At 36.9% G+C, this 19094-nt stretch overlaps 1 protein-coding gene across 2 annotated transcripts in view; it reads left to right on the top strand.

Annotated features, from left to right (window-relative positions):
* LOC134318331 (DDB1- and CUL4-associated factor 1) overlaps window positions 1-18169 on the top strand; it is a 44237-nt gene extending 26068 nt beyond the window's left edge. Inside the window, exons 17-25 of one of the 2 annotated variants that reach the window (XM_062999193.1) lie at window positions 2935-3017; window positions 3114-3198; window positions 3286-3519; window positions 6215-6308; window positions 6415-6519; window positions 6811-6884; window positions 6989-7081; window positions 9369-9642; window positions 17292-18169. In XM_062999193.1, the coding sequence (XP_062855263.1) occupies window positions 2935-3017; window positions 3114-3198; window positions 3286-3519; window positions 6215-6308; window positions 6415-6519; window positions 6811-6884; window positions 6989-7081; window positions 9369-9642; window positions 17292-17347 (1098 nt within the window). In that variant the 3' untranslated portion in view covers window positions 17348-18169. Of the gene's footprint in view, window positions 1-2934; window positions 3018-3113; window positions 3199-3285; window positions 3520-6214; window positions 6309-6414; window positions 6520-6810; window positions 6885-6988; window positions 7082-9368; window positions 9643-17288 lie in introns of both variants that reach the window. The other variant, XM_062999192.1, reaches the window with a different exon arrangement.
* The last annotated feature ends 925 nt before the right edge of the window (window positions 18170-19094 follow it).

The raw sequence follows: 19094 nt of genomic DNA, 5'->3' as shown, positions 1-19094 counted from the left end.
CTACATGAAGATGGCCAAGGCTACAAGAAGATTGCCAACACCCTGAAACTGAGCTGCAGCACAGTGGCCAAGATCATCCAGCGTTTTAAAAGAGCAGGGTCCACTCAGAACAGACCTCGCGTTGGTCGTCCAAAGAAGCTGAGTGCACGTGCTCAGCGTCACATCCAACTGCTGTCTTTGAAAGATAGGTGCAGGAGTGCTGTCAGCATTGCTGCAGAGATTGAAAAGGTGGGGGGTCAGCCTGTCAGTGCTCAGACCATACGCCGCACACTACATCAAATTGGTCTGCATGGCTGTCACCCCAGAAGGAAGCCTCTTCTGAAGTCTCTACACAAGAAAGCCCCCAAACAGTTTGCTGAAGACATGTCAACAAAGGACATGGATTACTGGAACCATGTCCTATGGTCTGATGAGACCAAGATTAATTTGTTTGGTTCAGATGGTCTTAAGCATGTGTGGCGGCAATCAGGTGAGGAGTACAAAGATAAGTGTGTCATGCCTACAGTCAAGCATGGTGGTGGGAATGCCATGGTCTGGGGCTGCATGAGTGCAGCAGGTGTTGGGGAGTTACATTTCATTGAGGGACACATGAACTCCAATATGTACTGTGAAATACTGAAGCAGAGCATGATCCCCTCCCTCCGGAAACTGGGTCGCAGGGCAGTGTTCCAGCATGATAATGACCCCAAACACACCTCTAAGACGACCACTGCTTTATTGAAGAGGCTGAGGGTAAAGGTGATGGACTGGCCAAGCATGTCTCCAGACCTAAACCCAATAGAACATCTTTGGGGCATCCTCAAGCGGAAGGTGGAGGAGCGCAAAGTCTCGAATATCCGCCAGCTCCGTGATGTCATCATGGAGGAGTGGAAAAGCATTCCAGTGGCAACCTGTGAAGCTCTGGTAAACTCCATGCCCAGGAGAGTTAAGGCAGTTCTGGGAAATAATGGTGGCCACACAAAATATTGACACTTCAGGAACTTTCACTAAGGGGTGTACTCACTTTTGTTGCCGGTGGTTTAGACATTAATGGCTGTATATTGAGTTATTTTGAGGGAAGAATAAATTTACACTGTTATATAAGCTGCACACAGACTACTTTTCATTGTGTCAAAGTGTCATTTTGTCAGTGTTGTCCCATGAAAAGATATACTTAAATATCTGCAGAAATGTGAGGGGTGTACTCACTTTTGTGATACACTGTATATACATACAGGTAAAGCCTGCATGTGTGAATCCCCACAGGCAGCAACAGTTCTAGCCAGTAAGTAAGGAAATAAAATTTGGCAGTTTTTGGATTTTTGACAAAAAGCAGGTTTGGCTCATGGATTCATGTTTTTTTTTTGTTTTTTTTGTTAGGTTTTTTTTTTTTTTTTTTTTTTACATCGTACTATATTCTCTGTGGAATAAGTGGAAATGAGAAGGCGGCTAGAAAGATAATTCAAAATACAACAAACAGAAAAATCTCTGCTACAGATATCAAGCCGTCAATAAATAAGTACATTAAGGAAAAATGGCAAATTGAGTGGGACTCACAGACAACAAACAAACTACACAAGATACATCCAAATAAAAGCAATAAGCCAAGAATGCACCAAGGAAAATGAGCGGATACTTAATAAAAGGAGATACCCCCTACATGTGAAAGATACCAAACACAAATCACAATAAAACATATTCAAATGCCCCAAATACACCAGAGAGAGACAACAGCTACACATACCTGGAAATGTTAAAGAAGCTTTCAACCAAGAAAACACAAGAACAATCTTTCTAAACTTTCTGGCAGGAACAAAAATATAAATGGACAAATAGAAATAAGAATAAATGACTTAAGCATAACACCGATCATGCCATAAATAACACAATCAAGTGTATAAAGTGGCGTAAAGAAAATCAAATAAATAAATAAATTACATAGTACTATATTCTCTGAATTTACTCTCTGACTAAAATCTCTTATTGTACTATGAAATTATGAGAGTTAAGAAACCAGTCAAGTTTTTCAGTGTTTGTCTAATTTTGGCAACCCACAGTATTCTTACATTCTTGTTCTTGGCTGACTTTAGTTAAACCTGATGTAGTCTTATGCTGTTAAAGCAAAGTCTGTGTTTTCTGTGGTGCTTTTTTTGCTCACCACTTTTTAAAGAGTGGGTTTTTGGATTACCTTTCCCTTCCACTATGGTTTTTAGCTAGTATGGCTAGTGTACCCTGCCCTCTTTTATCAACATTGTGTGTCAGCTTTCATATTCAAGAGCTCATTTGACACTGACAGGTGAAAGTCATTCAGATCACAAATTTTCTAATTTTTAATGTGAACGGTAATGTGACCCTTGATTTTGTTGTGCTTCTGCCGTATGACTGGATACTTGTATAGTTTGTGAAAAAAGCAATAATCTATATCTAAGTCAATTCAAAGAACAGTGTTTGGTGTACATTTACACTGCTAATGTAATTAAATGCCAAATGAAATAAAATGAGTCAAATTAAAATAAATTGTGTGTGGTATGGTGGCTCAGTGGGTAGCACTGTTGCCTCACAGCAAGAAGGTCCTGGGTTCGATCTCCAGGTGGAGTGGTCCTGGTCCTTTCTGTGTGGAGTTTGCATGTTCTTCCCGTCTCTGTGTGGGTTTCCTCTTGGAAGCTCTGGTTTCCTCCCTCAGTCCAAAGACTTACAAGTGGGTGAATTGGAGATACAAAATTGTCCATGACAATTTGTGAACAGCTGAATTTTGTGTAATGAGTAACTACCTGTCCTGTAACCAAAGTGTGTAAAACATGACATTAAAATCCTAATAAATAAAATAAAATGTAAAAAGGTCTGTGATCTTTTAAGTACAGTACTACAAAGATCAGTTCTTTAAAATTAATGGACTTTTTGGATTAACAGCAACATAAAAGTAAAAAAAAAAAAAAAAGGTTTTGTCTTTTGTAGGATGGATCTTTACTGTTGACGTCTGCTTCATGGAGTTATCCTCTATCAGCTCTGTGGGGCATGAAATCTGTCTTCATTATGAAGTAAGTCTAACAAAAACAAACTGGTTTTGAAGCAAGAGCCAGAATCACTTAAGCTTTTATAAGTATGACACTACACTACCTTATTTTGTATTCCAGGCATTCCTTTTTAGATGATCATTATGTTGAATTCAGTAAACTCTCCCAGGACAGAGTGATAGGAACAAAGGACCATGTTGCTCATGTAAGCAATTGCACAAGTTATAATGAAAATAAATTTTGCTTGCTCCATGATACCATTCTTATCCTACTTTTCCCCTTAATGATTCAGATTTATGACATTCAAACTGGGCAGAGAACCCTTACCTTGAACAATCCTGACCTGGCAAACAACTACAAACGAAACTGCGCCACCTTCAATCCCACCGATGATCTTGTCTTAAATGATGGGGTACTATGGGATGTGCGGTCAGCACTGGCAATCCACAAGTTCGACAAATTCAACATGAATATCAGCGGTGTTTTTCATCCCAATGGCCTTGAGGTCATTATCAACACAGAGATTGTATCCTTGAAACTTTTAACTTATTGCGTTTTCTACTTTTTGGTCACGTTTGTTACTGATTGGAATGTTTTGTGTCTGTGTGCGCTTGCATTTTGTTATACTCTCCAAACTGATTTCTGCATGGCTGTAAAGCTGTACACGTGTCTTCAGATGTTTTAAATTCTTACAGTTTGCTTATGCAGTCCTAAAAAATGAGTAATGGAAATCTTTGAAAAAAATTTAATCTTTATTATTTTTATTACTAAGCAGTTGCGTTTATATGTTCTGTGATGATATTACAAGGTGTAGACCAAAGCTCTCGGGAGGGGGGAAGGTTAGCCAAATTGCATTTATTGTCACACTACAGTAACACAAGGTAAAGGTTGGTAAAAAAAACTTGAATACTTCATACTAAGAAACGCTATAAACACATTTTGCTTGCAAAAACAGAATAGACATGACATACCATACACTGGCTGCTTTTGCTCTCTGACCCGAGCTTCCAAAAACCATGTCAGTTGTGTAAAAAAAAAATAGATTTTAAACAAGTGAATAAAGTGCAAAATCATTGTATTAACTTTTATTTCCATAAATGCAAATGCACTAAAAATACTACACTTTCAATTCTAAATGAAAACATTAACAAAATTTTGCCAGGTTGTGTTAATCCTTTACAGAATGTTAAGAAAAATTTATATTAGGCTGTTAAAAAAAATAGCAGTGCCAGCATTTTTCTTTAAAAAATTTATGTATAAACTGAAAAAAATGTTTGAGGTTTTACTTTACTTTAAATTACTGAACTAATATTTAGTGGCATAACAATTGTTTCTGAGATCTGTGTTGCATGGAGTCGACCAACTTCTGGTACCTCTAAACAGGTATTCCTGTCCAGGATGATTACACTACATTCCACAGTTCTTCTGCATTTTTGGGTTTTGCCTCAAAAAAATGTGCTTCAGATGTCAGCCCACAAGTTCTCTATGGGATTGAAGTCAGGGGATTAGGCTGGCCACTCTATTACCCCAATCTTGTTTGTCTGTAACCAAGATGTTTTGGGTCATTGTCATGTTAAAACACCCATTTTAAGGACATTTCTTCTTCAACATAGGGCAACATGATCTCCTCAAGTATTCTGATATATTCAAACTGATCCATGATCCCTTGTATGCGATAAATAGGCGTAACACCATGGTATGAAAAACATCCCCCATATTATCATTTTGTACCACCATGCTTTACTGTCTTCACATTGTACTTTGGCTTGAATTCAGTGCTCAGGGGACGTCTGACATACTGTCTACGGCCACTAGAACCAAAAAGATCAATTTTGCTTTCATCAGTCCACAAAATGTTGAGCCATTTCTCTTTGGACCAGTCAGTGTGTTCCTTGGCAAATTTGAACCCATTCAGGACATGTCTTTTTCTTAACAATGGGACCTTGCAAGGAGTTCTTGCTGGTAAATTGGCTTCATCTTCTGTACTCACTGGTAACTTCAGATGTTCCTTGATCTTTCTGGAGGTGATTATTCGATCCTATCGAACAGTAGTTCCACGCTTCCTTCCGCGTCTTTCAGGTTTTGGTTGTCACTTCAAGGCATTTGAGATCATTTTAGCTGAGCAGCCTATCATTTGCTGCACTTCTCTGTTTGTTTTTCCCTTTACAATAAACTTTTTAATCAAAGTACGCTGTTCATCAGAACAGTGTCTGGAACAACCCATTTTACCCAGTATGTCAGAAGGAAATGCACTATGACCAACATGTGCAACATTTGCCACTCTCCTACCTTAAAAAAGGGCCAAAATTGACACCCGTTCTTCTGCAGAATGAATGACTTCACCAATTGAAATCCTCACTGCTATTATTTTGAACAAGCCCCTTTCAATCAATGCTTCGATTACTCAGAATGAGCGGCATGCATGTCCTAATTGTTGGGTTTGTTTTGTTTTCATTACTCTACTACACTTAAGTAAAATGTTTTGCTATGTAGAAATAGCATTTCTACTAAAAACAGGGATTTATCAGGTTAATGATGTTGGACTGCTATTTTTTTGAACACCACTGTATATGCTGAAAAAGAATTTCATTGTTCTGTACATATGTATATGACACATAATGACATTCCATCTGTTTATTCCATCCTAGATTATTTTAGATTATCCTTGTTGGTAATAAACTTGTATTCTTGGTTTATTCAAGTCTAAATTGGCCATTTTTCATTCATAAGTATACACCCATTTTACATTTTCAGCATTTAGCAGACGCTTTTATCCAAAGCGACTTGCACAATGAGCGGAACACGATGAGCAATTGAGGGTTAAGGGCCTTGCTCAGGGACCCAACAGTGGCAACTTGGTGGTGGCGGGGCTTTCTAGTCTAGTACCTTAACCACTGAGCTATCACTGCCCCCCTTACCATTGGTATCACTTACCATGTTTATTCACCATATATAAGAACTTAATACTAACTGTATACAGTTTCTGGCTTTTGTTTACAATTTGCTATTATACATTTACCTTTAGACTGTCCATCCATGAAAAGGGACTACTGTAGGAGCACTAATAGCCTGATTAATTTGGATGGTAAAACAGTCTTAATAAAGTAACCACACTAAATTAAATTAACACTGTCATACATTTCATAAAAAAGCTTTTTATATTTCTATATTCACATGATATGATGGTCACATTTAGGTTCAGTTCTTTAACTATATATCAGTGGGACCTAAGGACATTTCACTTGCTGCACACAGTACCAGCACTGGATCAGTGTAGAACTGTTTTTAACAACAATGGAACAGTTATTTATGGAGGTAAATCAGGCACTCTTGTCTAAGCATGTCTACACACAATTTCTTAAATACACAGATATATCTATTCAGTGCACTGTCCTGTTAACTGCTTGCTGCTGTCTGTTAGCAATGCTGCAGGCTGATGATGAGGATGACATGATGGAGCAGCAGATGAAGAGTCCCTTTGGCTCTTCCTTTAGAACCTTTGATGCCACTAATTACAAACCCATAGGTACAATCTTCATTCAAATTAATAAATGAATCTCTATTTCAGTGTGCTATACTGTGTTCTGAGTACCACTGATGATACTTAAAGGCTTTGTGCTGCATGCAGATAAACAATCAAATATCACTGTAATTCACACAGTATTTATAGGGATGTAATGTGCCAACATTTTCACATGGTTTGGCACTTTTTATTTAATTAAAATGTAGTTGTGACTTGTTATCATTGTAAGCAGTTGGTTTAAAATTAAGTTTAATCAATTATCAGTTCTTTCTCAAATTTATTGTGTTCTTTCAGCTACTATTGATGTAAAGAGGAACATTTTTGACCTCTGTACAGATACAAAAGACTGTTACCTTGCAGTCATTGAAGTAAGTAGTTATTTGTTCTTGTAGATTTATATTATATTGTTTATCATATGTATTTTTTATATAATATGATTGTAAGCTAAAATATGTTAACTTCCCCACAACAGAATCAAGATTCTATAAACATGGACACAGTATGCCGTCTTTATGAAGTAGGTCGACAGAGACTTGCTGAGGAGGAAGAGGATGAGGAGGATCAGGTGAGCTTATCTTAGCACCATTTTTATACACTGTAAGGCTGCCATTAAATAAGCATTTTGTGTTTCGTTCACTGTGGGCACATATTCCAGCTTATCAAGGCACAAAATACCTCGTGAAATAGTGTTTAGTGAAACTGCTTGTGTATGTTGAAAACAGTGACATGACATGACATCACACTTTGTTCAGTTTGAAACAAGGTACAAAATCAGACTAACCTATAATTAATTACAAATTAAACTTACCTGTCCTCAACATGTCAGTGCTCACATGGCTTTATGCTTAACAAAGGCAGTTTCATTCTTCCTGTTCCTGTTTACAATGGCAAGGCAAAGAGGACTGCCTAATGCAGACCAGAAATGCTATTATCACGAAAATATTCAAATAATGCAAAGTTGGTATTTATCCACTTATTTATTGAGATATTGGCATTTTATGCTAAACAATCAATGGTGCTAATATTAAAGTGTTGGCCACATTTGCATGTGTCAAAACCTAGAAACCCAGTATACAAAACAATACACCCAGCATGGCCCCCAATTTGACATAAAAACAAACGAAACATAATTTAGCCATTTAGAACCTGAATTAAACTGTACTTAGAAGAGCTAAAACTCAATCCAAATATAATAGCCAAGAACAGTCACAACACAATACCTTTTCGGGGAAACTCAAAATCCTAACATTATTTTTGACATTGCTGACAGTAAGAAAAAAAAACATGCATCCAATTGTATATCTCAGTACATTTCTGAAAAAAAATTCAGGTAAAAAATACCCACTCTATCTACTCATCTACACAGACGGATCCAAGACCCCAGACCAAGTAACAGAAGCAATAATTACAAACCGATACTCAAACAATGTAAAACTACCCCTACCTAGCTCCATCTAAACTACAGAAGCCCATGCCCTGCTTATGGCTTTAAAATATGCAAAAGCACAAAAATCATAATATGTACAGACTTAGAATCATGCTTTAAAGCACCAGAAACATGCACACCAGACTACCCTATCATCAATATTCAAAAGAATAATAGAGTTTATGCTGGATACCAGGACACAGCAGAAAAGCAGTAAATGAAAAAAGCGGACCAAGTAGCCTCGTAAAAATCAAGACAAAACACACCAAACATCAAAATTCTCTCAACAGACATAAAGCCAGTAATAAATACCAACATCAGGGACAAATGGCAAACCAAATCCAGCACACAGACCACAAAAAAACTCTAACAACACCTAAACAACAGTAATCCAAGGACACACCAAGGATGACACAGACCAAATAATACATACAAGATGCAGAGATGGCCACACCAGAATAACCCACCAACACGTCATAAAAGGAGAAAAATCTCCAACCTGTGAAACCTGCTAAACACTTAAGATAAAACACATTCTGACAGAATGCCCCAAATACACTAAGGAAAGACAGCAACTACATGCCTAGAACTGTAAAAGAAATCCTTACCCAAGATAACACAAGAACAGTTCTAACTTACCTTGCAAAATCGGCCATAAAAATATAAAATGGACCCCAAATATAAATACAGAAAACAGTGAACATTGTTCATTGTGATATAGGTGATATAGTTATATCACCTGTCCTGCCATAAATGACAGATATGTGTTCTGTATGGCGTTAAATCCGAAATAAATAGATTAAACCACTTTCTGTTGGCTGTGCAACTGAGCGGCTAGCTGGAATAGACATGGACAGTGTTAACTGTACATTTACATGCAGTTTTAGACAAGAAAGCTTTGACAGTGATTGTCATTTGGAAACAATATAAAAGAGTTTAATTAAACTTTATTGGTTTAATCAAAAGGCACATAAAATCTTATTAAAGAGCTATGATGCCACTACAAGCAATTCAGGATTTGTAAACAGAAAATTGTTATTTAAAATACCTACACAGCTTAATAGTGACCTTGCCATATTTTTCCTATAATACCATGGCCATTTAAAGTGAAATTCAACTGTTCAAGGACGAAACAGTAAAAATCTCCTCAACATGTGGTATGTGGCTTGCTTTTTTTTTGACATATAAAGTCATATAAGCAGTTTCTCACATTGGTTGTGCTCTGAAAAGGTTAAAAATTATGTTCAAAAAAGTGCACAAAGGAAAGTGGCACCTCCTCATCCAATAGGAAACAAAGGTAGTTTTTCTGTGTATCATGTGAAAGCAGCCATATAGGACTGCACATTTAATTTATTTAAAATGTAGTATGAATGTAATTTCTCTGGTGATTTGATCTAAACCATTTTGCATGTTTTTACTGTTTCAGGAGGATGAAGATCAGGAAGAAGAGGAGGATGATGATGACTCGGATGATATAGATGATATCGACACAGACCCCCTCTTAGCTGAGCTGGAGAATGAAAATAATGAAGAAGAAGATGGTGATCAGGATTTTTCTCCATCTGATGATGATGAGGTGGCTCACCTGCTTGAGGAGGATGGTGAGGACGAGGATGACGATGATGATGATGACGACGACGATGATGACGAGGAAGATTCAGATGATAATGATGGAGATGTGGAGCTGATGATTGGCAACAGTGAGTGAAAGTTTTTTTTTTATGTCATTATTTCTGTGCATCATTGGTAGAGTTTTACCTAAAACACTAAGCTGACTTGTAAATGTTGTGTTGTAGGACAGCTTATAAAGGTGTTAAATACTCAGGATATAATTTAATATTTAATCTTTCTTTGCACTAATTCTTTGCAGTGCCAAGAATTAAGTAAATAAATTTACCCCTTTCTCTGAATGACAGATCAACCCTATTGATCAAATAGTCACTAAATAAATTTAGAGTCTGACTTTGGCTTAAACTGATGTGATGGGGAGATTTAGTATCAGTCCACTCTTGTTAAAATTCTATTTATGCATTTTTGCCTTTTGTTCAAAATCTCGTATTTATTTACCCTGGTTATATCTCTCCTCTACTGCTGCTGACCACTACGTTTGCGTTTGAGTAAAATTATTTTTGATATTCGTCCCAATATTTCTTTTAAGCCAATTGTTTGCAAAAATAATCAAATGACAAAAATATGAAGTGTTTTAAACTTTGAATTATTTATAAATGAATATATAGGGGAGAGTGGGGACGGTTGCAACACTTTTTGTATTTCCTTCAGTTTCTCAGATACTGTCTGTTTTGGAAAGACAGAATTGTAATACAACCCCAAATCAGAAAACGTTGGAACAGTATGAAAAATGCAAATAAATAAAAAGGCAGTGTTCCTTACATGTTTTGTCTGCTCAGCTTGATTTCATTTGTTAATATACTTCCATTCCTGCATTTCAGGCCTGCAACACATTCCAAAAAAGTTGGGACGGGGAAAATTTAGGGCTAGTAATGAGGTGAAAAAGCTAAATGATGTGATTCCAAACGGGTGATGTCAGCAGGTGATTGTAGTTTGGTACAAAAGCATCAGAAAAGGCTAAGTCTTTGATGAGCAAAGATAGCCAGAGGATCTCCAGTTTGTCAACAAATGCATGAGAAAATGATTGAAATGTTTAAAAACAATTTACCTCAAAGAAGGATTGGAAGGGATTTGCATATTTGTCCCTCTACGGTGTATAATATCATTAAACGATTCAAGGAATCGGGAGGAATTTCAGTGCGTAAAAGCCAAGGGCGCAAGCTAAAGCACTTTCACACTGATCTTTGATCCCTCAGACGGCACTGCGTCGGAAACCGCCATTAAACAATAGCATGGCATGGTCTGTGACCAGTGGTGTATAGTAACGAAGTAATAATACTTCGTTACAGTACTTAAGTAGTTTTTTGAAGTACTTGTACTTTACTGGAGTATAAAAATTTTCGGCAACTTTCACTTTTACTCCACTACATTTTCTAAAGAAATTGTGTACTTTTACTCCGTTACATTCACTGTATGTAAATTCGTTACTCGTTACTACAGAATGAAAGTTAAATGATGTGAGATGTGTGACGGACTGCACGCTGGTTTGGTGAATCTGCGCTTGTGAGTTAGACGGTGGTTAAACACATTAATGCGCATACGCAAACGTTCTCTAAAAGCTATCGGAGTTTTCTAAAAGTGCGTCGTTCACCCAAAGACCCGCAAATATGGACATTTCAGAAGCTCCAACACACTGATGTAAGATAACAATGATTAACAAAGTAAAGCTGCAGCATCAGCGTTTTTTTCATATTATTAGCATTAACATTGTTCAGATATCTACCTACCATTTACCGATTAAATTCGAACCACAAATAAAACGTTTCACTAAATTTGTTTGGAATTCATTGACTGCAAAACTTTTTTTTTTAAACTCACCTACGGACAAATATTTTCTCAGATAACTTCTGTATTAGACCAGAGGAGAGATTCATGGTGCTGAGGAACATGCAGCACATCTTTAACCCTGTAATCATCTCAACAAGAACTCAACTTATCCAACTTATTATTAATGATTTTTCAGCTGTTGGCTTTAAGTCAGAAATGGTGTAGAATACCAAGAATACCAATATTTTTTTAGTTTAACACATGCCATTCAGTGAGTAGATACAGCCCAAAAAAGATTATTTAAATACAGCTTATTTTACTCAAATATTTTGATTTAAATTAATGGTTGAACAGATCATGAAAGGGATAAAAGTGCCACAATTTTGTTAAACTCTCCTGAGTTTTGCTTTAAATTAATTCTGCCAAAATTATTTTTTTGTTACTGAAATATACTACTCAAATAAAAAAATGGGACAGTATAGAAAATGCAAATAAAATAGATGCAGTGTTTCTTACATTTACATCGACTCACATTCTAAAAACGTTGGAACAGGAACATTTAGGGCTAGTAATAAGTTAAAAAAACAACTAAATAATGTCATGATTTCAAACAGGTGATGTCAACAGTTGATTATGATCATGAATTGGCACAAATCATGTTCAGATGAAAGGAAGAAAACAGGTTAATTGTTAAGGTGGTTTACAGGCTTAAAAGAACAATCTTTATATTTAAAATAACCGCTTCCATTTATACTAACAGCATTTACTTTTACTTCTACTTTTAATACTTTCCTGGGTTTTGGACTAGGGGTGTGCTATATCGTATCATTCACGATAATACCGGTATAATTTTTAAAACGATACAAAAAATCCCATATCGTAATAATAGCGATATTCTGCGTTGTTTACTCAATGACGTCACACAGCTACGCAAATGGCGTACGTTTGTTACGTGGGTCATTTGGGCACAGCAACGAGTATGGCGGAAAGCGGCTCTGCAGTTGAGGAGCTCGTTCCAAAAACTCCAAGTCCACCATAAATTAATCTTTGGCAACCCAAACCCCAACCACCGCTTTGCCGGCAACTTTTTGGTGGAAGTGTTTCTGCACGCAGGTTCACACAGGGACGCAATTCAACAGCGCACCTCCACCAAACAGTGCAGGAATACTCTTAACATTAATGTCCACCAACAACACAGAAGTATTACTACTGCTTAGTACTACTGCTACTGTACTTAATAGTAATTGTGGCGCGCTACGAGTAAAGGTGCCACCGGGTTCTGCGCGTTCCAGTGTTGCCAGATTGTGCGTTTATCCGCCAAATTGGGCGGATTTTGTTGGGAAACAATTTAATAGCAGTTAAATAACACTTCTATTTAAAAGAAAATATTTCGTTTTAAAAAGCTCCAGCATTGAAGAAGGTTATTAAAAGTAAAGTCAATTTTCAGTGCTGATTTGGCTTAATAGTGTTGGTTAGTCTGTATCATATTGTTGAAAGAAAATTAAAATGTGTTTTCCATGCATTCACACTGGCATGTTCTGGGGTTCAATTGAGTGTCATCATTACACACAAGTTGGCAGCCAAATGATAAAGTATTGCAAAGGAATATCTTTGAAATTCTTCCTCATAATGTTAAGGTTGCTATATTTTGTTTTTTTTACTTGTCAGGGAAAATGAAGAGAAAAAAAGCTTATTATTAGTATGCGGGTCTTCGTGATAAAATTCTACATGGCACTCACTGCCTGTGTAGGTAAATAAATGAGTGACCACAAAAAAAAGGTATCAGTTTCTGTGCGACCCCTGTGTGAGCAATGGTCTCAGTCTAGCCACCCCTATGAAAATTGTCTGACTTCGCCATTACATTATGTTACATTATTTTCACTGGAAAGACAAAATAAAGAAAAGTGTGCGTAATTCTTACATACTTCTTACATTTTTTTACGATGTGTTAACTTATATTAATTCTAAATAAAACCTGAACTTTTTTTTTTTTTTTGCAATAGTGTTTTCTCAAAATAAATAAAATATTTTTCAGTGTTTTGTTATATCGCCAAAAATATCGTTATCGCAAAAATAACCTGAAATTTCATGATATTATTTTAGGGCCATATCGCCCACCCCTATTTTGGACCCCTGTTTTGCCCATGTACTGTTGTTTTTTTTTTTTTTTGTTTTTTTTTTGCATAAAACTGGTGCTTATCTAGCATCTTGCTAAGACTGTCAATAATTGGGAAATATTGTGCCTATTAAAACGTGTGGCTCTTGATAAACTGGTAGATTGTGGGCACCATACAGAAACAGAGATTTTTTTTCTTAAAAATCATGAACCAAGCATGGCAGGCCATGGAGATTTTAATTTATTCTCTTATTTCTTTTTACTTCACTCTGTCTCACTTTTCCTACCATTTCTTTACTTTATGTACAGGCTACATAGGTTGTCCAATACCCTGACTTTTATATCTTCTTTTATACTCCCCTGTCTGTTGTGTGTTTCCTCTCTTGTGGAATGGCTACTGGAAAGCTACGTTTTGGGCTAGTCTGATTTTTTTATCTACTTAAATGAAAATGGTAGATACCTGACTTTTTAAAGGTATTCAATATTAATCCTTAAGATTCACAATTAATGTTGTAATTAATGTTATGGAAATAACAATAGCAATGGAAACTTCCAATCAATGGAAACTCTGTCACCCCACCACCCAACCATACACACAGTTTTGGAAAAAATACTCAACAATATAAACTATGACATAAGATGCTGCTGAATTCCGGGACACTGCGTTATTGCTGGTAATAAAAGAAAGCAGACCAGTTAGCAAGGAACACAACAGGAGATCAAATAACAGACTGTAACCCCCCACCACCACCATTAAAAATATGTGGCAAACAAAAGAGAACACACAATCTGAAAACAAACTTCATGAAATATACACACAAAAGCCAGGGCTATCCTGTTATGGAGTTGTGTCCGTGTTCTTGGCAAAGGTAATTTCTGTGATGGCAGAATGAATGCACAAACCTACATTAAGATTTTAGAGCAACATACAGTGGGTACGGAAAGTATTCAGACCCCTTTAAATTTTTCACTCTTTGTTTCATTGCAGCCAATTGGTAAGATCAAAAAAGTTCTTTTTTTTGCTCATTAATGTACACTCTGCACCCCATCTTGACAGAAAAAAAACAGAAATGTTGCTAATTTATTAAACAAGAAAAACTGAAATATCACATGGTCATAAGTATTCAGACCATTTGCTGTGACACTCATATTTAACTCACATGCTGTCCATTTCCTTCTGATCCTCCTTGAGATGGTTCTACTCCTTCATTGGAGTCCAGCTGTGTTTAATTAAACTGATTGGACTTGATTAGGAAAGGCACACACCTGTCTATATAAGACCACACAGCTCACAGTGCATGTCAGAGCACATGAGAATCATGAGGTCTAAGGAACTGCCCAAGGAGCTCAGAGACAGAATTGTGGCAAGGCACAGATCTGGCCAAGGTTACAAAAGAATTTCTGCAGCACTCAAGGTTCCTAAGAGCACAGTGGCCTCCATAATCCTTAAATGGAAGAAGTTTGGGACGACCACAACTCTTCCTCGACCTGGCCGTCCAGCCAAACTAAGCAATCGTGGGAGAAGAGCCTTGGTGAGAGAGGTAAAGAAGAACCCCAAGATCACTGTGGCTGAGCTCCAGAGATGCAGTAGGGAGATGGGAGAAAGTTCCACAAAGTCAACTATCACTGCAGCCCTCCACCAGTCGGGGCTTTATGGCAGAGTGTGCCGACGGAAGCCTCTCCTCAGTGCAAGACATATGAAAGCCCGCATACAGTTTGCAAAAAAACACATGGACTCCCAGACTATGAGAAAGAAGATTCTAAGGTCTGATGAGACGAAGATTGAACTTTTTGGTGTTAATTCTAAGCGGTATGTGTGGAGAAAACCAGGCACTGCTCATCACCTGCCAAATACAATCCCAACAGTGAAACATGGTGGTGGCAGCATCATGCTATGGGGGTGTTTTTCATCTGCAGGGACTGGTTGCAATTGAAGGAAAGATGAATGCGGCCAAGTACAGAGATATCCTGGAGGAAAACCTCTTCCAGAGTGCTCTGGACCTCAGACTAGGCCGAAGGTTCACCTTCCAACAAGACAATGACCCTAAGCACACAGCTAAAATAACAAAGCAGTGGCTTCAGAACAACTCTGTGACCATTCTTGACTGGCCCAGCCAGAGCCCTGACCTAAACCCAATTGAGCATCTCTGGAGAGACTTGAAAATGGCCGTCCACCAACGTTCACCATCCAACCTAAGGGAACTGGAGAGGATCTGCAAGGAAGAATGGCAGAGGATCCCCAAATCCAGGTGTGAAAAACTTGTTGCATCATTCCCAAGAAGACTCATGGCTGTACTAGCTCAAAAGGGTGCCTCTACTCAATACTGAGCAAAGGGTCTGAATACTTATGACCATGTGATATTTCAGTTTTTCTTGTTTAATAAATTAGCAAAAATATCTACATTTCTGTTTTTTTTCTGTCAAGATGGGGTGCAGAGTGTACATTAATGAGCAAAAAAATGAACTTTTTTGATCTTACCAATTGGCTGCAATGAAACAAAGAGTGAAAAATTTTAAGGGGTCTGAATACTTTCCGTACCCACTGTATGCTGCCTTCAAGGCAATATCTTTTCCAGGGATGTCCATGCATTTTTCAACACTACAGTGCAAAACCACATGCTGCACACATTTGGCAAAGGCATGGTTGCAGAGGAAGGGGGTAAGGGTAGTGGACTGGCTTGTCTGCAGTTCTGCCAAGAATGTGTGGAGAATTTTGAAATAAAAAATGCGATTATGACGACCCTGTACTGTTGCACACCCTAAGATGTGTTTGCTGGAAGAATGGGGCAATATAAAACCTAAAGCACTAATGTGCCAAAACCTGATAAATTGATAAGCCAATCGCAATCACAGCTGTCATGCGTTCTGGCATGCTGTTCACTACTTCATTACAATAATTTCCTTCGGGATATCTATCTATCTATCTGTCCATCCATCCATCCATCTATCTATCTATCTATCCACTAGTTATTTACATTGCATTAAGGTGACGTTATGCCACTACTGGCAAAAATTTAATTAGCTCAACTTTGGTTGATGGCTTGTGACCATCTTTCTAGCTGAATCATCCCCAGTGGATTTAGGACAATATGGCTTGCAGGTTTTTGTCTAACCATTAAATTAACACGTGTTGCATTCAGAGATCACTGTGGTCCTGTCCTCTACCATCAATAATAATAATAATTATTCCTTTGCAGACCTCGGCTTGTTTTACTTTGTTTCTCATTGATGTATTTTTATGTAGATGTGCTTGACTTTCTGTTGCTTACTATATCCCTCTACCAGTAAAGACAGGATAAACCCTCACTTAAAACTTTTATAGTAAAAAGATTATAGTTTGGATTCCATTTACTTGAGATACTAATAACACTGTTTTTCCCACCTATTGCAAGAGGGTAGCAGTAACCACAGCAAAGGTTTTTAGCAAAACTTTTCTTTGGTAAAAAAAAAAACCAGGTGATTATTTTAAATTAAATGTTGGAATTCAACAAACGCTGAAATGGCATGGCTTCCACATGTAGAGATGCTGACTTTAGAAAAAAATTAAGGTGGTCTCATGAAATGCTTACATTTCATTCACTAGCAGTAATAGAAATTATGGATTTTGGACTTTATTTGCCACACCTGCTGATAATTGTCTGCCATGTTAACACATGAAAACAGGGAGTTTGATTTGATACTTTTTTGTTTGTCTGCAGACGGGTCATTGTGATATGGGTTAAGACAGATTATACAAAAATCACATATGACTTGCATGACCTATGAAGTACATATGACTTATGTTTGACTCTTAAATTTCTCAAACTCTTACCCATTCTTTTATTGTTGTTCTAGCAGATAGCTCGGACAACTCAGACCTGGAAGATGACATCATTCTCTCTCTAAATGAATAATTGAGGACAAACAGAGGAGAAACTGGAAGCACAATCTTATTTATAACTTATAACTAAGAATTTAAATGCTTAAATTGGTGAGCCCCTTGCTGGCAGTAAAAATAAAGGGTGCTCTAATGCTATTTTTTTTGCTGAACGAAGATGGAAATATGAGTATTGTTTGATGAAGCAAGTTTGGTACCTTCTAAATGTAAAAATGTACACAATGTAAAAAGCATAGTTTTTTTGAAAGTGCTTTCTAAAATTCAGCTTTCTGAATCTGTCCCTTTTTTTTTAGAAAGCATAAATACTGAGACTTGTTTTGAGAGCAAAATGTGACAGTAATTTGTGTGTGTGTTTGAAGTGCCACCAATGTTACAAAAATGTCTGATTACTTTTGGGAACCCACCAATCTTAGTGGACTGTTTCTCTGTGTTTATCTGAATTGGACATCCAGCTGCCTTTTCCTCTCACAGTATGCCTGCTTGATTTTCTTTCAGCTTAAACATTACAAATATGTTAGTTTATTGTTGGGTATTAATGCTGTTCCAGAGATATTCCCACACATTCAAATGTTCTAGGAATTGTTTGCTTTCAAGTTTGCTCAAATTAAAAGCAATTAGTGCTTATGTTTAGTTTTTTGAATGAAAGATGTGGGTATGGTTCAGAAAATCAGTCAAGAATGAATGGTAATGGAGCAAGTGCCATCTTTACCAAGTGGTCCTATACTAGCATTTCCCAAGCGAATTTTGGTGTGATTTTAGGTGATTGCTTAAAACAAATGTACAGAATAATTGTACAGTATGTATCAAAGTATTTTTACTATAAACAGTATTAAAAGTACTCGGTTTATGTGGCTTATTTTTATATCTTGGTTTTTTTAAATACTTGATTACTTGACAACCTTGATTAGGTTGTTTTGTGGAAATTAGTGATGGGGTGGAACTCTCATCATTGTCAACATTCTAGTCCTGTTTTTAAAACACTCAACTTTCATATTCCACTGTAGTTGCCAAGTCTCCCCAGCATTGGTCAAAAGTGACTAATGCAGTATTAATGCATTTTTGTTAAATGCATGATTGTGTCTGTTGCTATGTGCCAAAAAGTAAATTAGATGCTTTCCATTTTGTGACACCAGTTTGGGAAAGGCTTTTAAGTTCTAACATGACTTTAAACCAAACTAGACAAACCATGTCTTTTTGGATTTTGCTTTGACCTCAATCCCATTAAATACTTTTGGAATGAATTTAAAGGTTGATTGTGAGCCATGTTTTTATAAAATTATAGAGCCAATTATATAAAAAACATTGTACCTAAAAAACAGTGAAAACATCCTCTACAGTGATCTACTTATTGACAGAAAAAATAGGGATTATTTATTATTATTATTGTATGAATTATATTGGAAAGGATTTGTTCATGTTTCTTTTTATAAAGTCAACAAAACATGGAATTTGACCTGGGGTGTCATTAAAGACATTGATATTAATAATGAGTGATACATGACTTTAGGGGTCGCCATAGCATATTATGATTTCCTAAGGGAATTTTGGTGTGATTTTAGGTCTGAATACCTGATTTGGCACAGTTTTTAGATTGGATACCCTTTTTTTTTTTTTATATCTGTGCTTGGGAACGGCAATATGAGTGCACTGACAAGTGCCAGTCATGTCTGTCTAGACCCCTGACAGGCTAATAGCCAGATCTCACCTGTACTGTTTTACTGCTGCACTAGCGAAGGATGCCGGATGATGCGTGACATTAATAT

The sequence above is a fragment of the Trichomycterus rosablanca genome, chromosome 7, assembly GCF_030014385.1.
Source record: "Trichomycterus rosablanca isolate fTriRos1 chromosome 7, fTriRos1.hap1, whole genome shotgun sequence".
NCBI classification, from domain to species: domain Eukaryota; kingdom Metazoa; phylum Chordata; class Actinopteri; order Siluriformes; family Trichomycteridae; genus Trichomycterus; species Trichomycterus rosablanca.
This window is presented reverse-complemented; position numbering and strand designations above follow the sequence as displayed.